This window comes from Pan troglodytes, chromosome 15, assembly GCF_028858775.2.
Source record: "Pan troglodytes isolate AG18354 chromosome 15, NHGRI_mPanTro3-v2.0_pri, whole genome shotgun sequence".
NCBI lineage: Eukaryota > Metazoa > Chordata > Mammalia > Primates > Hominidae > Pan > Pan troglodytes.
Genome location: NC_072413.2, coordinates 88875149 through 88899529, shown reverse-complemented (window position 1 = coordinate 88899529; position 24381 = coordinate 88875149). Strand labels below are relative to the sequence as shown.

Sequence of the window (24381 nt, the reverse complement as noted above, 5' to 3'; positions counted from 1 at the left end):
AGCCCCAGCTCATCGGGAGGCCTGAGATGAGAGAATCCCTTGAGCCCAGGAATTCAAGGGCAGATTTCTTTTTAGAGACTCCATCTCTTAAAACAAAACACTGCAAATGAAAGAATTCATCACAGAAGGGAAAAAGGATATACAATATAAAGATTTCACTGCAGTACTTGAAATTTTCCATTACCAAAATAGAATTATAAAACAGCTACATTATCTTTCAGCCCTTTTCTCTAAGATATGAGGATTGCCATTGATTATTTTAACAGGGGATTATTTAAACGTAGATTAAATTGGTGGTAGATAGTCAATTGGTAGATTAAAGATTGGTGGTAGATAGTCAATAAATGTTTTATATGTTAATAGACTTCTGTGCTTCAGGAAGGCCCTCCACATTATTCTTTCTCTTTTCTAGCTTCACACGTTTCTAGTGATGGAACTTCTGAATGGAGGAGAACTGTTTGAACGCATTAAGAAAAAGAAGCACTTCAGTGAGACGGAAGCCAGCTACATCATGAGGAAGCTTGTTTCAGCTGTAAGCCACATGCATGATGTTGGAGTGGTGCACAGGGATCTGAAACCTGAGGTATAAAATCACTGGATCTCTTGCGTAATTCAGTCTAGCACCATTATTAAAGATCTCCCAAACATGGGGGAAGTTTCTGGGGAGGTTTCCTTATTTTTTTACTTTTCAAGGCTGTTAAATAGATAATTGAAAATACGTTTCTTTGATGTTTTTTCTTTTATATTTCAGTCTAAAATAAATTTGTCTTTGTTTATTTTTTGCCAGCTGATCATCTTGAGGTTATATTTGTAAGTGTGAGAACCTTTTATGGAAAAAATACTTTATGCAACAGTTGTGGACTAAAAATAGCAATGGAAATTTTTATAGCAGAAAATAATATCTCTCACATATAATTTTAGAGGGTTTTTTTTCCAAATGATGTATTTTGAAAACTTATTTTTTACATTTGTAATCAAATTGGTTAGCTCATGAATAAAAATGTATATAATTCTATTCTAAATACTTAAAGAATTGTCTTGGTTTAATTAGTTATGCCGTCTTTCTATGTGCTTTTCTATGATCGTGCTATAATATTTATAGAACTATATGTAGCAATGCAAAAGTAACAGCTATTTATATATCTCCTCTTATGAAAGGCTAATAAAGAATGTTCTAACTCTTAGAATGATCCCTTTTTAGTATCAAAAATATGAAAATTCCCTCCTTTTAGAAAACCAACAAAATAATGAAAATTGAAAAACGAAAATCAATACTGTATAAAAAGATAATGATGACTCATCCTTTACCATATACAAGATTATACATATTCTCTCCAAAATAGAACTTTGTTTAATTATCGTGTGATTATAATATGTTCTCGAGTATATATAAAATATTAACTTATTTGATGTTCCTTTTGTGATTAAGCCACAAAAGATTATTTCTCTAAAAGCACTATTTTTGCCTTTTACTTAAGTATCTTGAATTATTAGAAGAGGATGTTTTAAAAATGGAATTCTTTTCTTCTCTACTTCACATGGAAAAGAAAATTTTTTAAATGAAATTCTGTGCATTAAAATATATTTGGTTTGTTCCTTTCATGTATTTAAACTTCTATGTATTTTCTATTACCATTATTCACAGTACTAGTAATTAATCAAAAGTAAATTCTGTTTTATTAACTTGCAACTATGATAGTTCCCCCCTGCTTCCTTCATCATAGTTCTCACTCTCCTACATAACACCCACTGAAAGTATGGTGCTCTGTACATTGGAGATTAGCTGTCTATTTTTAAATGTGAAAGCACACCACTTAAATGTTTTCTTGATAGACAAGGAACAAGCATGTAGTTTTTTTTAATTGAAAAGATCTGTTCCATGACTGTATAGAATTCATTTTCACATGTTTTATTCTTTGATAACTGGCCATCTGTCACCTCATGAGTCTCAAATGAGGCAACTGTCCTCTCTTGCAGAATTTAGATTTGCATTCCTCCTTTCCTGATAAAAAGATAACTTATGTAGCTTAATTCTTCTTATTTGTTACAAGGCTTTTCTTTCAAATACTCACTTGAAATGGGGCAGAACTATCAGATTATTTAGGACATTCTACTGCAATTATAGTCCTAAATCAAACTAGATTTTGGAGAAATGAAAATAGACCTTTGAACTAACATTTTCATAATAAAATGTCTTTCACTTTGACTTTTAAATGGCAGTGTATATTATTTCCAAACTAAAAGTTTAATATTTTCCCATGTGGCACTTTAAGGTCTGATTATCTATCTTTTGGTAGGTAGCTATGTGGATTCATTTTCTGCATAGGCAGAATCCTAAGTCTAGGTAAGAGTCAGATAAATTTAGAAGCTGGCTGACATTCTTAGTAAGCTGCCTTGTATTTTTCAAACTTGTCCCATACTCTTCTGAGATTAAGAAAAGTTGCGTACATCCAATTTGTTTCAGGCAGAACTTGAGATGAGGATAAAAGGGGATTGAATGGTTACTTCCCACCATTCCTGACTAGGCACACCCTCCTCCATGTAGAACTGTCTCTAACTTTGAGCTTTGAGAGAAGAGGTAGGCAAGTGAGCAGTGTTTCTCAATTTTACATATTCAGGAATAGGAGGAATGGATTAAAGTCACCAAATTAAAGTGATTGCCACATCCTCTCACTTCTTCTGCTTTAAGAAGTGAAATTGGCCGAGCGCAGTGGCTCACACCTGTAATCCCAGCACTTTGGGAGGCCGAGGCAAGCGGATCACTTGAGGACAGGAGTTTGAGACCAGTCTGGCCAACATGGCAAAACCTCATCTCTACTAAAAATACAAAAAAAGTTAGCCAGGCATGGTGGCGGGCACCTGTAATCCCAGGTACTTGGGAGGCTGAGGCAGCAGAATCACTTGAATCCAGGAGGTAGAGGTTGCAGTGAGCCAAGATTGCACCACTGCACGCCAGCCTGGGCAACAGAGCAAGACTGTCTCTCTCAAAAAAAAAAAAAGAACTAAAATCAAGGAAGCCCTTTTCCAATCTTAATATAGAATAAACATGGTCATTTCCAAAGACTTAGCAGGCTCAATGAAGACGAGGCCAGCTGTGGTTCATTCAGCTGTTCTGTGTGGACAGTGCCTTACACTGCAAAGGAGCTCAGGTGTTACTTGCTAAAAGACTTCTCCCAAGCACACATCCATCAACCCCAGCTGTGGCTTCAGTGTCACAAATTCAAGATTAAACACTGTATGCTAGAAAATTTAAGACAATTTTTAGTTAATGTTTTGTTTTTCTTTCCACCCACTTTATTGACTTTCAGATGGAAGACTTAGGAGATTTTTCTTCTTTGCATCAGTGATACCATCTATAATGTGTTTTATTTCAGCTAGAATAGTATTAACAAAGCAAATGATATTCCAGAGCTGGGAATAATGTAATGACTATAAAGGCATAATGGATTTTGTTAGGATGCCTAAAGACGATATAATCAGATTTCACTTACTTTCAGTACTAGCTTAATGTACTTATTAAAATAATTTGTGCATCAGTAAGTATTAAGCATGTGATAAATACAAAAAGTAGTACTACAGAGTCTTAGTGATCAAGAAGCCTTGGTGGATGAATGATTCAAAATAGTAATGTTTTCTGAATATTTGAAGTATTAGCTGTTGGAGAAAATATTTCTGAAATGTAATGGGTATCTCCACCATGTCTTCTTCAATAGGCAATACTAGATATTATATAGCTATTTTATTTATGACTTTGTTCAATGAACACATGTTTACCAAAGCACCTACTCTATGTCTGTGCCAGGCCCTGGGGTAGGGTCAAAAATAAGGTAGACACATAGTCCCCGTCCTTATGGAATTATGACATAATGGGGATGAAGACATTAAGCTAGCAATACAGAGGTGGTAAGTGCCAGAAAGGAAAAGTAAATAGTGTTAGGAAAAAATATTAAACGTTTTAACTTCAGTTTGGTAGGACAGTTAGGATAGTATCTCTAAATGAGGAGTAGATGGGGGGAGGTAGGTTGGCGGCGGAAGCAAAAGACAAACACAAGCAGAGGGAAAAGCTTAGAAAAAGGGTCTGACATCAGAAGAGGCATGGTGCAGTTGAAAAATGTTTCACATGACATGGTAAAATTGAAATAATACCAAAAAGCATCAAGCAGAGAGCAGCAGTGTATTGATGTCCTGCCCTCGCGCCTCCCCATGAGACCTCTGCACATGAATCAACTATCAATATACAAAGTGTTACATAAATAGTACCAGCAATTCCCAAGACATGCCTAGTGAGAAACTAATGTAAGCATTGATATCTTGCAGAATTTATTGTTCACCGATGAAAATGACAATTTGGAAATTAAAATAATTGATTTTGGATTTGCACGGCTAAAGCCACCGGATAATCAGCCCCTAAAGACTCCATGCTTCACCCTTCATTATGCGGCCCCAGAGCTCTTGAATCAGAACGGCTACGATGAGTCCTGTGACCTGTGGAGCTTGGGCGTCATCTTGGTGAGTTCTTTTCAATACAGTCATTAAACCTGCTTATTTCTTTGGTGTCCTCTCTCCTTATCTCACTCTTCACTGTTTCCTTACATTCATGAAAAAATTGGCAAAGTGGTTTCTTTTCTGTACAGCCAGTTAGAGGCCTGACTGAATACTATTTCCCTGTCTTAAAATGTATATTAAAGAAAATGTAAGAATTTCTATTTTGGTTTATTTTGAAATATTTAAGTTAGCTGTGTTTTATATCAATGAGAGTTAAAGGAACTATAGTATATATTTTTAAAGACATATTATATTGGACATAATGTGAAAATAGCAAAGTGATTCATCAATAGAAAAACATTTTTAAAAAACTATTCTGTGAAGTTTCAGACTAAAATGTAATTAAAGAATACCATTTAAGCTAAATTAACAAATAAATAGATAAAATTAGAAGTATTTCTACTACGTAACTTAAAGTAATGTGAGCATGCTTTTCACAAAATGTCCTTGGCTGCTGTGATTAGAAACAGAACGTTAAGCTAGAAAAATCTTGTGTTTTTTTTCTCCAAATATCATTACTTTTTCTGCATATAATTTGTAATGCATGATCTTGGGAAATTTTCAGACAGTACAGAAAGAAGGAGCAAGGTGAAAATTACTCATATTCTTCTCATTGAGAAGTGATATACCTCAAGCTCTCTCTCTCCCTTCAGCCCCTCCTCCCCTTTAGATATGTAGGCTTTACATCTTTCCACATGTTTTCTATACATGTATACATATTTGAATTTTTTAACAAATAAGATTATATTATACCTGTATTTTGAGTCTCTGAAACTTATGTAACCATTTATTTACTAATAAGCAGTTAGCTTTTTTTTTCACTTTTTCACTAATTATAAGCTACACAAATGAATTTTTTTTATATATGTGTTTGTGTTTGTCTCACCATTTCCTTAGGATAGATTCCCAGAAGAAGGGTATGCACAACTTTCCTTTAACATGTGTGCCTGGATTTCCTTCTAAAAGATTTATCAGATTATGTTCTCATCAACTGTATGGGAGTACATTGGCTATCAGTTTTCATCTGAAATGATATCCCATTGTGATAATTTGCATGTGTTTCTTTGATGAATATTTAGTTAGAGCATCTTTTCATGCATTTGAACATTAGTATTTTCTCTTTTATGAATTACTCTTTTTTTTTTTTTTTTTTTGTCTCCCGGGCTGGAGTGCAGTGGCACAATCTTGGCTCACTGCAACCTCCGCCTCCCGGATTCAAGCGATTCTCCTGCCTCAGCCTCCTGAGTAGCTGGGATTACAAGTGTGCACCAACATGCCTGGCTAATTTTTGTATTATTAGTAGAGACGAGGTTTTACCATGTTGGTCAGGCTGGTCTCAAACTCCTGACCTCAGGTGATCCGCCTGCCTTGGCCTCCCAAAGTGCTGGGATTACAGGCGAGAGCCACTGTGCCCAGCCTCTTTTATGAATTGCTCTTTATGAACTTTGCCCATTTTCCTATGGGGAGATTTTTCTTACTGCATTTTAAAGCTCTATTAAAGACTTTCATTCTTTGACATGAATATTGGAAATGTTTTTTCTGGTGTGTCACTTGTTTTAAAACTTTGTTTATGGTAATACGGTATTTTGATTTTGTTTTTAGAAGGATTTAAACAGAGAAGATTCTTAAATGTCTATGTAGTAAGATATGTCAGTCTTTTTCTTTATGATATCTGACTTTTATGTCAGATTGTCACTCCACTCCTATGCCCAACGCAAGTTTATGAAAATATTGTCCTAAATTTTTCTCTAGAATTATTTTATTCTTACACTTAAGTCTGGAATTTATTTTAGTGTCAGTTGTTTTCCCCCAGTGACTAGTCAGTTGTCCCTGCAGGATGGTTCTTCTTTTATTTTTAAGTTTTATATAGTTTTTATCTCATCGGTTTTCAGTCATCATTTATAATTTTCAAACTAAACTTACATATTTGTGAATAACATTTTAAACAAAAATAAACTGACTTGTAGATCTGAGTTTTGTTGAAGGACTTAAATTGAAGACATTTTTATTAGTAGCATGTCTTAAAGATTAATCTAAATAAAAAAGAGACTTTCATTTTTAGTAATTTCTTTTCTCTTGCTAAAGGCCAATTATGTCCATCAAGCTCTTTAAGGTTTTAAAAGGCAGTCTTAAACATGCAGCAGTGTATTTTGGAGCCTCTGAATTCCTTAACTATAGAAATAACTTTGTGTAATGACATGGATGGAAGCCATGCTTCTCTCTAAATCTAATTGTCAAATTTTTAAGAAAAATAGGACAAAAAAACAGGTTAAATGATATCACAGGATAATCACAATATCCAGTCTGTGGGAAGTTCCACTAAACAAACAACCCAGTTTGTTCAACAAATAAATGGTAAAAAAAAGGTAAACTGAGAACTTAGATGAAAAGACACATAAGAAACAATGTTTGCATCTTACTGAAATCCTGATTCAAGCACTTTCTAATTTAGATTCCTTTTTTTTTTTTTTTTTTTTTTTGCGATAGCCTCCCTCTGTCGCCCAGGCTTGAGTGCAGTGGCACCATCATAGCTCACTGCAGGCTCAAGTGATCCTCCTACCTCAGCCTCCTGAGTAGCTGGGACCACAGGCACATGCCACCATACCCCAGCTAATTTTTTTTTTTTTTTTTTTTTTTTTAATAGAAACGAAGTCTTGCTTTGTTGCCCAGGCTGGTCTCAAATTCCTAGCTTCAAGTGATCCTCCCGCCTCGGCCTCTCAAAATGCTGGGATTACAGGCATGAGCCACAGTGCCCAGCTTAATTTAAATTCTATTTATTAAATTCAAATTAAATGTAATTCATATAGATCTAATTTATATACTATGTATATACCACAGCTAGGGAAATTTGAATATTGATTAGATGTTGAATGATACAAAGGAATTACTACTAATTTTTTTTAGATGTGATACTGATATTGTGGTTGTGGTTTTAAAGGTGCTTGCCTTTTATGGACAGACACAGTCTGTAATCCCAGCACTTTGGGAGGCCAAGGTAGGAAGATTGTTTAAGCCCAGGAGCTCAAGACCAGCCAGGGCAACACAGTGGGACCCAGTCTCTAAAAGGAAAAAAAATTTTTTTTAATTAGCTGGGCATGGTGGCTCATGCCAGTAGTCCCAGCTACTTGGGAGGCTGAGGTGAGAGGCTCACTTGAGCCCAGAGGTTGAGACTGCAGTGAGCCGTGATCACACTACCACACTCCACAGTGGGTGACAGAGCAAGACCCTGTCTCCAAAAAACAAAAGTCCTTTCTTTTTAGAGGTACATGATAAAATACAGATGAAAATGAACAAAAATAATACCTTCATTAAACTATCCGAAAAAAAGAGTGCTTTGCTAACTTTTCTATATAAATGAATGCATATCTAGATACAAAGGCTGAATTATCCCATAACAAGCACAAAATTTATTTGAAGTCTCCTGATTTGTTTCAGAAATAAATGGAAGTTTTGTATTTTACATCTAATAAACATGTATGTGGATATTTTAATATGAAAACAAGTTATATTGTCCTCATTGAATAAAATAAATACTCCAGGAAAATACATCATGTAGTATTATGAGGTTTTGATTACAACCCATTATACCTGATGGATATACAATCCCTGTCTGAAATGTATAGGACTTTAATAAAAATAGAGCTTACATGGTATATTAATCTGCTTAGGCTGCTGTAACAGAATACCACAAATTAGGCAGCTTGAACAACAGAAATTTATTTTCTCACAGTTCTTGATGCTGGGTGGTCTTACGAACCAGATGCCAGCAGTATTGGTGTGTGGTGAGGGCCCTCTCTTTGGATTACAGATGGCCACCTGCTTGTTGTGTCTGCACACAGCCTTTCCTTGGTCTGCACACTCACAAAGAGAAAGTGTCTGTCCCTTTAAGGACACTAATTCTCTTGGATCAGGGGCCTACCCGTATAACCTCATTTAACCTTAGTTACCTCCCTAAAGGCCCTGTCTCCAAATACAGTCACATGGAGAGCTGGGGCTTCAGCGTGTGAATCCCCAGGGGGGTGCAAGGAGAACACAAACATTCAGTCCACAGTACACAGTATTTAGAGAAAGTAGGATAAGATATATAACATACCCGTGAAGTGTTATAAAATTTTGTTTAAAGTGTTTTATTCTCAGGACCTTATTTTTTAATTTTTTTCCCACAATTTTATTTTGAACATTTTAATGCTAGAGAAAATATGAGAGAATATTACTATGAACATCTGACATTTTGCTGCATTTCCTTTTTCTTTCTCTCTAATTATTTCTAGTGTGCACGCTCTTCTCTATATGTATGTGTATATGTATATATGTGAGTATATATAATACATATATACAGACATAAATATATATCTTTATGTAGAGATGGAGCTATACCTTGCTACAGTATTTGCAAACAATTTGCAGACACAAAGTTATCCTTAACAGATATTTCTAGATAATCAACTAAAATTTTAAGAGCTTGGAACTGAGAGGATCCTAAAGTTTGTTTAATTCTGCCTTTTCCAGAAAAGGGATCTTTTATATTATCACCAATATCCTCTCCAGTACTTCCAAAGTTGGAAAGTTAGTTTTTTCACCCAACAACCTGTTGCATTATTACATGCCAGAAAACAAGAAAACTTTATTTATAAAGATTGGTTTCTTTTTTCTTTCTTTTTTTTTTTTTTGAGATGGAGTCTTGCTCTGTCACCCAGGCTGGAGTGCAGTGGCGCGATCTCCGCTCACTGCAAGCTCCACCTCCTAGGTTCACGCCATTCTCCTGCCTCAGTCTCCCGAGTAGCTGGGACTACAGGCGCCCGCCACCTCACCCGTCTAATTTTTTTTGTATTTCTAGTAGAGACGAGGTTTCACCATGTTGGCCAGGATGCCTCTCGATCTCCTGACCTCATGATCTGCCCGCCTCAGCCTCCCAAAGTGCTGGGATTACAGGTGTGAGCCACCGTGCCCAGCACTTTTTTTTTTTTTTTGAGACAAGATCCTGCTCTGTTGCCCAGGCTGAAGTGTAGTTGCGGGTTCATGGCTCACTGCAGCCTCGACCTTCCAGGCTGAGGTGATCCTCTTGCTTCAGTTTTCCGAGTAGCTGGGATTACAGGCACACACCACCATGCCCAGCTAATTTTTGTATTTTTTGTAGAGGTGGGGTTTTGCCATGTTGCCCAGGCTAGTCTCAAACTCCTGGGCTCAAGCAGTCCACCCATCTCGCCTCCCAAAGTTCTGGGATTGCAGGTGTGAGCCCCCGTTCCCTGCCCTGCTTTCTTATATTTAGCCACAAACATACCTGTTAAGAAGTGGGGCAGGACAAAGAAGTAGAGCAGACTTTAGAAAACTATTTGGCAGTATCTACTGAACATATGCAGACCAAATAACCCAGCAATTCCATTCAGGAATATATCCAACAGAAATATGTATATTTCTGTAACAAAGACATGTATAAGAAGATATATAACAGCATGATTCAAAATTCCCCACACTGGAAACAACCCAATGTTCATCAACAATAGAAGGATATTTTAAAGAGAGGATGCTGGGAAGACAGTGCAGCAGGAAGCACCAGGAATCTGTCTCACCACCAACTGCAGTGGCAGAATCTCTCTGACGTAACTGTTTTGGAACTCTGAAGTCCATTGAAAGTTTTCAACTTCCAGGGAAAGGCTTGGACAGTAAAGTGCAGTTAATTTTGGTCAATTTTAGCTCTTAGCACAGTATAGGTCGAGTATCCCTTATTCAAAATGCTTGGGACCAGAAGTATTTTGGATTTCGGATTTCTTTGGATTTCGGCATATTTGCAGAATACATGCTGGTTGAGCATCCCTAATCTGAAAATTCAAAATGCAAAGTGCCCCAGTGAGCATTTCCATTGAGCATGTTGGCACTCAAAAAGTTTGTTTTGGGAGCATTTTGGATTTTGGATTTACAAGTTAGGGATGCTCAACTTACAGCAGCCACCCATTCCCCACCCTCAACCCTGTAGCAGACAGCCATGCACGTATTCCTAAAACAACCTACACACAGTTTGTGGGAGCCAGGATGGGCAAAAAGGACCTTGTCCTCTAAATATAGAGCATCTGTGATCTGAATTGCTGTAATTGCTGCTTCTCATTATAGAGGTGCAAAGAGGGCAGCGGTCATTGTTGTTGTGCCTGCCACCATTACTGCAAGCCCCTCCTCCTCCTCTGGATGAAGTGATTTCCAGGAGTACTTAAAGGACCAGTCCCCCTTTTTTCCTTTGGGAGCCAGACATTCAGTACTCATACATTCCAAAGCAACTGCTTATACAGGGAAAATTAGAAAGCTATCAAGCATGCCCAGGCAAAGCCACAGGCTCATCAAAGACCTGAGAAGACCTTAAGTTTGTACTCCATGCTGATCCTCGGCACAGAGACAGCCTACAGTGATACAATCAAAAAACAAAAAGCAATAAACAAAACAAACACAAAAAAAGCAACCCTAGGGAAGGAGGAGAATTTTGATTCCCAGAGGTATCACATCATCAAGTTCAAGGTCCCGTTTTCAACAAGAATCACAAGGTATATAAAGAAACAAGAAAGTATGGCCCACTCAAAAAAATAAATCAACAGAAACTATTTCTGAAAAAGGCCTCATGATAAATTCACCTAGACAAAGACTTAAAACAACTGTGTTAAAGACATTGAAAGACCTAAAGGAGTATGTGGGGAACATCAAGACAAAATGTATTAACAAAATGGAAATAACAGTAAAGAGATAGGAAACCTGAAAAGAAAATGAAAAGGAATTCTGGAGCTGAAAAGTACAGTAACTAAAATGAAAAATTCAGTAGAGGGTTTCAGAGGCAGATTTGGCAGGCAGAAGAAGGAATCAGTGAAATTGAAGTTAGGACAATTAAAATTATTGAGTGTGAGGAACAGAGAGAAAAATGAGAAAAAGCGAACAGAGCCTCAGGAACCATAGGATGCCATCAAGAGGACCAACATATGCATTGTCGGAGTTTCAGAAGGAGAAGAAAGAGAAAGGGACAGAGAGAATATTGGAAGAAATATTCTATTGGATTGGTGGAAAACTTTCCAATTTTGATGAAAGACAATATAAACAACTAAGAAATTCAACAAAATTCAAGTAAGACTAACTGAAAGAGACCCACACTGAAACACATTATAATGAAACACCTGTAATCCTAGCACTTTGGGAGGCCGAGGTGGGCTGATCACTTGAGGTCAGGAGTTCAAGACCACCCTGGCCAACATGGCGAAACCCCATCTCTACTAAAAATACACAAATTAGCCAGGCGTGGTGGCGCACACCTATAATCCCAGCTACTCGGGAGGCTGAGGCAGGAGAATCGTTTGAACTTGGGAGGCGGAGGTTGCAGTGAGCTGAGATCATGACAGAGTGGGTGACAGAGTGAGACTCTGTCTCAAAAAAAAAAAAAATAGAATCTTGAAAGCAACAAGAGAAAAGCAATTCCACACATACAAGTGATCTTCAGTTAGATCATCAGCAGATTTCTCATCAGAAAGTGGCTCAGAAGGCAGTGGAGTGATACATTCAAAGCACTAAAAGGAAAAAAAAAAACTGTCAACCAAGAATCCTATCTCTGGCAAAGCTGTCCTTCAAAGTGGAGGGAGAAGTTAACATATTTCTAGATCCGTAAGAAGCTGAGGGAGTTCATTACTTCATTACCACTAACGCCGCTCTGTAATAAATGCTCAAGGGAGTCCTGCAGGCTCACAAGAAAGGACACTAGACAGTTAATTCAAAGCCTTATGAAGAAATAAAGATGTCAATAAAGGTAAATACATGGCCAGTTGTAAAAAGCTAGCATTATTGTGACAACAGTTTATAACTTCACTTTTTGTTTTCTGCGTGACATAAGAGACGAATGCATTTAAAAGAATTATCAGTTTGTTTTGGGGCACACGATGTATAAAGATGTAGTTTTGTAACATAAACAACCAAAAGAAGTTGGGTAGAACTGTTAGAGGAGCAAAGGTTTTTCTACATTATTAAAGTTAAACTGATACAAATTCAAGTTAGAGTGTTATAACTTTAGGATAGTAAATGTAATCCCTTGGGAACCACAAAGAAAATAGCTATAGAATATATACAAAAAGAAAAAAGAAAGGAATTTAAATGTTTTATTACAAAAAAATAAACTAAACATAAAAGAAGGCAGTAATGCAGAATATGAAGGACAAAAAAGCTATCAAGCATATAGAAAACACATAGCAAAATGACAGAAGTTAGTTCCTTTTTATCAGTACTTTAAATGCAAATGGATTAAACTCTAATCAAAGGACAAAGATTGGCATAATGGATTTAAAAACATGATTAACTATATGCTGTCTGCAAAAGAATCACTTTAAATCCAAAGACACAAATAGATTGAAAGTGAAACTATGGGAAAAGATATTCCATGCAAATAGTAACCAAAAGAGATCAGGGCTGAGTGCAGTGGCTCAAGCCTGTAATCCCAGCACTTTGGGAGGCCGAGGCGGGCGGGTCGCTTGAGGTCAGAAGTTCGAGACCAGCCTGGCCAACATGGTGAAACCCCATCTCTACTAAAAATACAAAAGTTATCCAGGCGTGGTGGTGTGTGCCTGTAATCCCAGCTACTCAGGAGGCTAAGGCAGGAGAATCGCTTGAACCCAGGAGGCAGAGGTTGCAGTGAGCCAACATTGTGCCATTGCACTCTGGCCTAGGTAACAAGAGCGAAACTCCGTCTCAGAAACAAACAAACAAACAAAAAAGAGCTCAGGAGTGGCTACACTAAAATAGACCTTTTTTTTTTTTTTTTGAGACAGAGTCTTGCTTTGTTGCCCAGGCTGGAGTGCAGTGGCACAATCTCAGCTCACTGGAACCTCTGCCTCCCGAGTTCAGGCAATTCTCATGCCTCAGCCTCCCAAGTAGCTGGGATTACAGGCGCATACCATGACACCCAGCTAATTTTTGTATTTTTAGTAGAGATGGGGTTTCGCCATATTGGCCACACTGGTCTCAAACTCCTGGACTCAAGCAATCTGACTGCCTCAGCCTCCCAAAGTGCTGGGATTACAGGCATGAGCCACCACTCCTGGACACAAAATAGACTTTAAATCAAAAAAGTTTACAAGAGGCTGGGCATGGTGGCTCACAGCTGTAATCCCAGCACTTTGGAGGCTGAGGCAGGAGGATCACTTGAGCCCAGAAGTTTGAGACTAGCCTGGACAACATAGTGAGACCTCATTTCTACAAAAAATTTTAAAATTAACCAGATGTAGTAGCATGTGCCTGTAGTCTCAGATACTCAGAAGGCTGAGGTGGAAGGATCTCTTGAGCCTGGGGAGGTCAAGGCTGCAGTGAATCGTGATTACGCCACTGTACTCCGACCTTGGAAACAGAGCGACACCTTGTCTCACACACAAAAAAAAAAGTTTACAAAAGACAAAGAGGGTCAGAGTGTCCTCATATATTAATAAAATATCCAATTCAACAGGAAGACGTAATAATTACAAACACTTGTACACCTAATGTAGACCAGTAAAGTACATGAAGCAAAAACTGACAGAACTGAAGGGAGAAGTAGACAGTCCTGTAATAATTATTGGAGACTTCAATACCCAACTCTCAATAATGGATAAAACAACCGGCCAGAAGATAAGAAGGAAATAGAGGACTTAACCAACTAGATCTAATGGACACATACAGAGTTAAAATGTGGATGCAATCTGAGTTTCCATGGATAGATGATAGACAAGCAAAATGTGCTGTATACATACACTGGAATATTATTCAGCCTTGAAAAGGGAGGAAATTCTCACATGTACAACAACATAGATGATTATTGAGGATATTATGCTAAAGAAAGAAGCCAGTTACAAAAAGACAAATAGTGTATGTTCAGAAAAGATACTTAGGGTATTCAAAATCATAGAGACAGAAAGTAAAATGGTGGTTGCCGGGGTTGTGGGGGAAAGGAGAATGGGGAGTTATTATTTAATGGGTATAGAGTTTTAGTTTTACAAGATGAAGAGTCCTAGAGATGGATGGTGATGATGGTTGCATACCGTGAAGATATTTAATACCATCGAACTATACACTTAAAAATGGTTAACATGGTACATTTTGTTAAATGTATTTTAACACAATAAAAAATTAGGAGTGGTGGCCAGGCACGGTGGCTCACTCTTGTAATCCCAGCCCTTTGGGAGGCCAAGGCGGGTAGATCACAAGGTCGGGAGTTTGAGACCAGCCTGGCCAAGAGACAAGCCTGACCAATATTGTGAAACCCCACCTCTACTAAAAACACAAAAGTTAGCTGGGCATGGTGGCAGGCGCCTGTAATCCCAGCTACTTGAGAGGGTGAGGCAGGAGAATTGCCTGAACTCAGGAGGCAGGGGTTGCAGTGAGCCGAAGATCGTGCCACTGCACTCTAGCCTGGGCGACAGAGCGAGACTCCAACTCAAAAAAAAAAAAAATTAGGAGTGGAGAGAAAGATATTCTATTCTGTGTTCCCCGGAAAGCGAAACCTGAAGCTAATACTTGTGTCATATTATGTTATTAAAGAGCATAATCCCAAGGGTGCAGGACTGAGGAAAAGAGAGCAGAGCATGTGCTACTGGGCTGGCCACGTGTCATCACCAAGTGCAGCTGATCACTTGAGCTCATGGAACAGACCTCTGAGCAGAGCCAGGAAGCATGAGTTCTCTAAGTGGGTCGTGCACCCATAGAATCTAGATACAGAGGACCTGGACCCATCAGCCATTGGTTCAGCACAGCTCTCAGAGACAGCACCCCGACCCCACAAGGTATTATCCTGAGCCAGCTGGTATCTTTGCTGAGTCTGCCATGTTCTACAGGCCAACCAGGCTCATCAGTTGATCATAGGGAACCTCCTTCAGTGAGGCCATAGTGTGAGTTAAGGAAGAAGTGTTAGTGCATCCAAGACAAGTGACATGCGTGTAAGCACGTTATTTACTCATGCCTTCTGGACTGCCCAGGGCAGATTCTGAGTGTGCCATTTCCATAGTGCATTGGTTTGTTGCTGTGCCTACCTGACTTGGTGAATCAAGGCATCTGCTGATCTTAGCACATGATGCACTGCTCTTGGGATCACATGTTGAGGCACTCAGAGCCTGCCGGGGTCTGGTAACATCTCAGGAGCTGTTATTTGGAAAACAGTTATCTGCCACAGAAGGCCCCACCTTGCACCAGAATACTTCAGGTCTGCTCTGAGACTCTCCTGTTGTGGCTGCGAGAGAGTCTCATCTTTCACAGATACCTGTAGTACAATCAGAGCAACTGAAACCTATGGCCCAAGTAGCTTCCTGCTAATTGGCAGGATTGGACCTATAACAAACGCCTATGCTAGGCCCCACTTGAAACAGGTAGCCTTCCGAGTCACTTGATAAATTTCTTAGAGCAGTATTCTCCAGTGCAACGTATGCTACCTCCAAAATGCAAAGAAGCCCACTAAGTTCTATTCCCGTTTCTTAGTGGTGCAAGGTACAGTAGGTTGTCTTTTAGGGGAGGATGTTTCATTATGTCCCTGACCACTGGAGCCCCAGTTTTCTGCTCTGCAGAATGAGAATTACATCATTCCACTTCTGCGGAATGAGGAAAATACCCTATAATGGTGCCTAATTGCATTAACAGGACTAACTTTGCTCTGCTTTCCTTTCTTTCCTTCACTATAGATATTAGAAGAGCTTTTGTTCCATGTTTGGGGAGGTAAACTTGCAGCTAGAAAGGCAAGGCCTGGGGAAACTACATTCTATTCAATAGCAAGAGTCAGGGAAATAGGATTCTAGAAACTTAGGGAAAAGGAGCGGAATTCCTGGCATCCGAGGAAGGGGAGGGGGGATCTGGAACACATGTGACACAAGTTCCACAGACTCATCAGAGCTGTCATTTGGTGGCATCCCTCTGTTTAATCAAGACCACAGTACAGTCTCTATCATATCACTGTCTTAAGTGTTCTTAAAGGGTTCTTACTCATTCAGGAAATAAGCATGGGATAGCAAATTCTGGCACTACGCAAGGTTCAGGGGATACAGTGATACATGAGACATAGTTCTGCTTCCAGGGAGCTCATGGTTTAGCAATGCGGACAGTTGTATTGAGTTACCCCACAAAGTGATAGGGCATCTACAGGTGTGCACACCAGTTCAGTGGCTGTGTAGATAGCTCTGTGGATACGGTAGTGGAGGATAAGATCGTGAAGAAAGGATTCTTTCCATAGAGGGGAAGCATTAAGAGACAAACTTATTAACCATTTGCTGAGCACCTACTGTGTGCCAGGCACAATACTAGGTATGTTAAATGTATGATTTCATGTAACCTTATAATATCACTTGTTACTTTTACCCGCGAAGAAATTGTCTAAGAGAAGTTAACGAATTTGCCCATCCCGAAGCTAGTTATTGACAAAGCAGTTGTTTGCAGCCAGGTGTAGTTACCCAAACTGGGTAACTGGGTTATACTCTAGGCACCCTAGGATGCATGGGACTTTGCCAGCTGAAGAAAAAAAATGGCATTCTAAGGAGACCAAACAGCATGTGGAAAGTCCCAGAGCCCTGAGAACTGTTGTTGGGAACACAGGATTGGAATATGGGGAACTGCAGAAGCTGAGGCTGAAAAAGAAAGGCAAGAGTCAGAGACTGAAGGAAGCCAGTGAAGGGATTTGGATAGGGGAATGTTGTAAGATTTAAGTTGCATGACTGTTACTCTGGTGTCTGCATGAAGGATACAGGAGGGAAGAAGTCAGGTGGGGGGCAGGTGGAGGCACAGCATCAGTTATGAGACTCCAGTTAATCTTGGACAGTTACTGCCAGCCTGTGGACTGGCTCACTCAGACCTAGTCGTAGCCTGCCTTCAAGCTACATCAAGGATTTAGGGAGTTTCGTCTGCCTTCTACAGACGTTCTGACATTGCCCTTCTTAGAGCAATTAATCTTCTTCATTAGGTTGCTCCAAATTAGAAACTGAAGTTCCTTCTCCGTGTCTTCTATTTTCAAACTCTGCGCATTCTCATGCATATAGTTTTTATTCTTCTCAGGCACAATTTTCTATTTCAGAAAATCCAAACTTGTCCAAAGCCTTCTGGTCTCTTGTAACCTCAGAGGTGTCAAGTTTCTCTTCCTGCTGCATCTGGGTCTTATTCCTGTCTTCTCCATCCTTCTTACTCATGTTTTGTTTATTACCTACCTTACTGGATCTCCTGGTTGTCCTTTTTATGTTATTTTTATTAGCCTGTCTAGGAGTTTCCATCTTTTCTGAAGAGCCAGTGTGTAAGAGCTGTTTCACCATCTTGCCATAGTGAGGACAAGCCTACTTGTCAGAAACGTGACCAGAAAAGAAAGATGGCATATTGTTTCTAGATCACCGGAGCATCCTGTGGCTTCCATGTCTCCTAATTAGGGCTGGGGTTGACACTGAGCCTCCCCTCCCTGTCCCTTCCTAAGTGCCAGGATGAGCACGCTTCCCTCAGCCCAGGCTCCTGCCGACACCACTGCTCCCTTCTCAAACCATCTGGTAGGGCCGCCTTTTGGTCCTCTCTGGTCCATACCCAGACACAGCTACTTAACACCAGCCAACCCACCACCATTGATGACCAACCCGCCATCTCTGCAAGACCAAAAATCAGTGAGCAGAGAAAACCCCCCCCCAAGAATTTTAAAGGATCACTTTTCTAAAATCCAATCTCTGCTACAAAGATAAGCCTTGGCTTGTTTGTTATTCTGTTAACTTTATAAAGGGGAAAATCTTAAACATAGATTTCAAACATATGGCTACAATGAAAACAGGTGGCTGTAGATAATTCACTGTATTTAAGACAACAGTGAGAAAAATAAAATAAAAACAGGGGTAATTACAGATCAGATAGGAAGGCCTATATAAAGTTTTTCAAGTCCTTAACCATAGTTACATGTCCTGGGGAAAGGATGGTGGAAATGGAATAGAAAAACATAGTTATTCAGGAGTTCTGCTATCTCTCTATTTTCTGTTAACATCAATACCATCTTTTTGAAGCAGTTGAATTATCCTTTTCTGTTCTTATTGCTCTGAATATAGTCATAAATGTGATTTTAAATCTATATCATAACAAGCCATGCCACTGGTTTACAAGTCTTTGAGATGTATTCACTGCCTCAGTGATAGAAGTCACGTAATCTTTTTTTTTTTTAATACTTTAAGTTTTAGGGTACATGTGCACAACGTGCAGGTTTTTTACATATGTATACATGTGCCATGTTGGTGTGCTGCACCCATTAACTCATCATTTAGCGTTAGGTTTATCTCCTAATGCTATCCCTCCCCCCTCCCCCCACCCCACAACAGTCCCCGGTGTGTGATGTTCCCCTTCCTGTGTCCATGTGTTCTCATTGTTCAATTCCCACCTATGAGTGAGAACATGTGGTGTTTGGTTTTTTGTCCTTGCGATAGTTTGCTGAGAATGATGGTTTCCAGCTTCATCCATGTCTCTACAAAGGACATGAACTCATCATTTTTTATGGCTGCATAGTATTCCATGGTGTATATATGCCACATTTTCTTAATCCAGTCTATCGTTGTTGGACATTTGGGTTGGTTCCAAGTCTTTGCTATTGTGAATAGTGCCGTAATAAACATACGTGTGCATGTGTCTTTATAGCAGCATGATTTATAATCCTTTGGGTATATACGAAGTGATGGGATGGCTGGGTCAAATGGTATTTCTAGTTCTAGATCCCTGAGGAATCACGTAATCTTTTAAACTCAATCATGCTAGTTGTAGCAATTGGTAAATTACACCAATTACGTTACTATTAGGATTATTAGAGTGGCTTTAACAGATCTGGGTAGTCATTCTGTTTTGTTACTTTTTCCCTGATAGTACACAATGTTGTCAGGACAGGTTCCCTTCCAATCTCATGACCGAAGTTTGACGTGTACCAGCGCGGTGGAAATCATGAAGAAAATTAAAAAGGGAGATTTCTCCTTTGAAGGAGAAGCCTGGAAGAATGTATCCCAAGAGGCTAAAGATTTGATCCAAGGTAAGAATCTAATGAAATTTTACATTTTATATGATGTGTAGTGATTGAAGTAGAATCATGGCCATTACACATACATTCATATGTTAATTACTCGAGGAATCCATGTGTATTCTAAAAGGTTTCCAGGCTACTCTCTTCAGCCTTGTTTTCTTATCAGAACATTCTCTTTAGTAATGGTATCCACATTTCTAACATGAGCTAGCACTTGACTTCCACTGGCATCTCAGTAAAGCACATCTAAAACAAACCAATACTTTTTGACTGTCCTTCCCCCCAAACACGCTCCTCCTCCTGTCTTTCCTCCTGTCAACAGTGGCACTGCTAAGAAGCCAGATCACCAAAACAGAAACCTAGGCGTCCTCCTGGATACCTGCACCTGCCTTGCCTTCTGCAGCCAGTCACAGAGTTCTACACATTCAGCAGCGCTCCTAGCAGTCCGGTCCCTTCCTTCCCATTCACCTGCCGTTGCCTTTGTTCTCATCACCATTTCTCTCCCCAAATCCTGCAGCATCCTTTCACCTTGCCTCACTTCCTCTGACTTAAGCTGTTCATCATCTGTCAATAGAGGGACTTTTCTAGAATCCCAATGTGATTATGCCTCTTTTCTGCCAAAAATCCTTTGGATACTCTCTGTTTGCTTCAGGTCAGACTCCTTAGCCTAGCATTTAACATTCAAAGACCCTCATGACCTGGTCCTGTCTGCCTTTGTTTCCTCCTCACCCCAGCTCTGCCGTTGTAGGATATTTGAATTCCTCAGATATGCTGAGCTTTCAGATCCCTCCGTGTCTTTACATGCTCTTAATCCTCTTCCGTAGCCACTTCTCCTTATCCTACAGGATTCATCTCCTAGAAGCCTTCCAGGACGCCCTCACTCCCTAGGCTACACTCTCCCTTGGGCCTGCTAACGCACTGTGCCTGTGTATCTTGCTATCGCACTTGTCCCTGATGTTATAATAGCTGCGGTTTTGCCTGTGTGTCTTCTGATATTAATAGCTCCTCTCTGCATCTCCATCTCCATATCTCTAGTGCCTTACTGCACTCCCTGACCTATAGAAGATGGCCAGTAAATGTTTGGTACATGGATGAAGTAGATCTGTGTGCTTTTTGCTCATTTGGAGCTTACGAAGTCACCAGTGGGAATCTTTGTTTTGGATGTTTATTTTCTCCTGATTGAAAAGCCACTTCGCCTGGAGCTTCCTAGAAATAGGGTACTGTGACTTTATCATTAGACTCCAGCATTCACAAAAGAATTTAAATGAATAGGAAAATCTAATTATCTTTGTAGGAGGTTAAAGCTATATAGAAACCATTATGTCATGTGAACATAGCTGAGATTTATTTCTGAGTTTGTTTTTAAACCATGTTTAAAATGACAAATCATAAAATAAAAATATCTATTCCCAAAGGACTTCTCACAGTAGATCCAAACAAAAGGCTTAAAATGTCTGGCTTGAGGTACAATGAATGGCTACAAGATGGCAGTCAGCTGTCCTCCAATCCTCTGATGACTCCGGATATTCTAGGATCTTCCGGAGCTGCCGTGCATACCTGTGTGAAAGCAACCTTCCACGTAAGGCCCTGTGCTCTGTACATGTTGGGCGGTTTGAGTAGGAATCATAATCAAATGTTCTTACTCTGTAGCCTCAGATACGTTTTCTTTGTTTCACATTTAAAATAATATGTGTCCTTTTACTTTTAGGTATGTTTTTATAAATTGCTTCATGGTTATAAACACTTTATAACAATAAGTGCACAGGGGACCAGAGTCACTGCTAACCCACAAAATACATATTTAATTTTTAGAATGACCTTATGAGATGAGATAATAGAACTTTTTCCTCTCAAATAGACTGACTAAATTTCTTTAAAAACCATAAGAAACATTAGGAACTAAGGCATATTTGAAAGTCCATTCATTTTACAACCATTTAGTACATCACACATTCTTAAAACTGGGAGGGATATGAAGTAAGTTCATTGGTATTAAGTATAGATTGTATGTTTGAAAGACTGAGACTATTTGGTAGAAACTGTGGATTATGCACATTTGTGTCAAGCAGATGCAAATATATTAAGATAATTCATGTGAAGTATAGTATAAGATGAGTTAGGGAAACAGAAAGTCACCTTCAAAGGGATTATTTTGAGACAGGAGAAGGTATAGGGATAGTGCTTCTTCAGCAGCAGAAATGGATTTAAAAAGTAATAAACTAGGAAATGTTGAGATGGTAAAGAGATTAACTGCAAGAATTTCTATCAGATGATCCAAATCTTCTCAGTGACATAGGTTGCAAGGTGACAACTACAAGGTGTAACTGCAGCATTATCCAAGCCTAGGCTAAGGAGAGTGAAGACAGGCTGCAGGAGGAGGAAGCCAGGGCAAAGCTGTAGAGCTGTGCTTCTCCATGCGTGTAAGTGTCCAGTATATATCCAAATGACATTGAATGGGACTGAAGAGCAAAGACTCAGAATGCGTCAAGTCTGCTTGCATTGGGACTTTGTGTTCAGAATTTTAAATCTTAGACACAGAACCAGTAAAAGCAATGGGGATAGTTTAGATTACTGATGGTCTTCAGGAATTTCCAGTCAATTGTTTCGTATTAGGATGTAGTACTAACTTCTTCAAAAGATTTATTAGAATTGTGACTCTCAGACCGCCTAGCTAGTTTGATTTAAACAGAGCCCTCAGAATTTTTTTCCCATGAACTTCTCCACCCTGCCAATAGACTTAGATATAAAGGTTTTAAGAGCTTTGTTCCCTTAAAACAACTTGGGGCTGCAGTTGCCAATGGAAAGTTGTCTTCTGCTGTAAGTCATAACTGCTAGGAAAGCTTCAGTACTTTTACCTTCACAGGGGTTCCCTTTCTTTCCCCCCACCCAGGCCTTTAACAAATACAAGAGAGAGGGGTTTTGCCTTCAGAATGTCGATAAGGCCCCTTTGGCTAAGAGAAGAAAAATGAAAAAGACTAGCACCAGTACCGAGACGCGCAGCAGTTCCAGTGAGAGTTCCCATTCTTCTTCCTCTCATTCTCACGGTAAAACTACACCCACCAAGACACTGCAGCCCAGCAATCCTGCCGACAGCAATAACCCGGAGACCCTCTTCCAGTTCTCGGACTCAGTAGCTTAGGCATGGTAGGAGTGTATCAGTGATCCATTGCACCTTTATTCCCTCAGCATATGCCTGAGGCGATCTTTTATGCTTTTAAAAATGTTTCCCGTTGGTCTCATTGGAATCTGCCTCCTAATGATTTTTTTCAGGAAAACCTGTTTGGTTATCCTCATTCAAAAGCACTGGACAGAGAATGTTACTGTGAATAGAGCACATATTACTCTTTTTAGCCACCTAGCATGATGCCAACAAGACTATTCTCGAAAGAGCAAAGGTTCCTGTAAATTTAATTAGGGCTAGATTTGAGCTGCTTGTAAGTCACAGGTTTTCCAGATGTCTGCCAACAAGAAATGACTCATACTGTGATGATACCTTTTGCTTTGCCTTGTGGACAATGTGGGTTTTTGAAATTTGCACCCTTCAAACAATGATTTATCAGAGAAAGGGGTCTGTTTTCAAAAAAGATTCTGTAATGAATTTTATGTGTGGCATATACTTATTTCTTGAGAGAAGATTTTAACTTATTGTTTTTATTTTATGGTTACATATGATGATAACCTGCTATTATTAAACTTTTTCTAAAAAGTGAAAAAAAAAAAAAGATATAAGAACTCAAGGTCCCATACTCTGTATTCGGGATCCATCTGAGATGCATGCTAAGCTATGTGTATGTTTTTAATTTTGCACTGCTCTTTCCTGGCAATTTGTTTTAATGGTTATTGCAGAATATTAAGGTACATGTCTCTCTGTTTTAAGTAATATTGCACTTTATAAAAAAGTATGAATAAAGCAAACTATTTTATAAAGTGCACTGTTTAAAGCATTTGCACTGTATTTTTGCCATTTATTTTCATTTTCTACTTTAAATTTGTCCTCACATCCCTCTTCTACTTTGTATGCAACAAGTAGAATGGGACATGTTGTGTCATGTAGTCAGCCACTTATGCACCAATGTGAGGAAAACCTAAAGGGAAATTAAACTAAACACTGTGCTTCATATTTGTACACTGTGTTGTACTACAGTGAGGAATTTCCTCCTGTAGTCATATATTATGTACATAATATTTTAGAATCATACCTATGACTTGTTTGGGAATTTTTCTGTTAAATTTTAAATCCAGAAAGCATATTTTATAAACTTATGCAGAGCACTTTTATTGCTCAAAAGTTCTGAATTCATACAGAAAACAAGTACTATGTGATGAAAACATTTCATTAAAAGATTGCTGCATTTAAAAATACAATTAATTCGTTCCCTATGCAAAAAAAAAAAAAAAGAAGTGATAGGGTTTGTATGTTATATTTTCTTTTAAAGCCATCGCGTGAAATGTCAGGACTGAGAAAAGTGATTTTTTTGCTTTGTTTACAGGAATCATGCTTAAAGAGATAATGCCCAACATGTTTATTTTATAGTTTTTGTTAATGATAACCTTTTGAGCATTAGTTTGGAATTTGGACATGATATTTATTTATTCCTTTCTTGAGGTTATAGCAGCATTAATTTCAACCAGTTATGAATACTAAAAATATTGCACTCTATGTAATAGTAGTATATTTATTACTAAATCAATGTATATATTAATAGCACAGGCAAAAAATGGGAAATATTAAAATATTTTCAAAATATTATATTATCCTGTTCACATTTTGTCCACAGTGGTTATTGGGAATAATATTTTACACTTTTTGCTGGCCCAAATGGCTACATAATATTGAGTTAATGAAAGTTTTC

The 24381-nt window shown here is 38.8% G+C and overlaps 1 protein-coding gene across 7 annotated transcripts in view; it reads left to right on the top strand.

The window, feature by feature from the left end:
- The window catches only part of RPS6KA5 (ribosomal protein S6 kinase A5), a 188690-nt gene extending 165440 nt beyond the window's left edge, over positions 1–23250 (top strand). For all 7 annotated transcript variants that reach the window (XM_016926595.4, XM_016926591.4, XM_016926594.4 and 4 more), the window contains 5 exons: positions 413–583; positions 4318–4509; positions 19378–19537; positions 20944–21107; positions 22419–23250. In XM_016926595.4, coding sequence (XP_016782084.1) covers positions 413–583; positions 4318–4509; positions 19378–19537; positions 20944–21107; positions 22419–22667 — 936 coding nt within the window. In that variant the 3' untranslated portion in view covers positions 22668–23250. The remainder of the gene's footprint in view (positions 1–412; positions 584–4317; positions 4510–19377; positions 19538–20943; positions 21108–22418) is intronic.
- The last annotated feature ends 1131 nt before the right edge of the window (positions 23251–24381 follow it).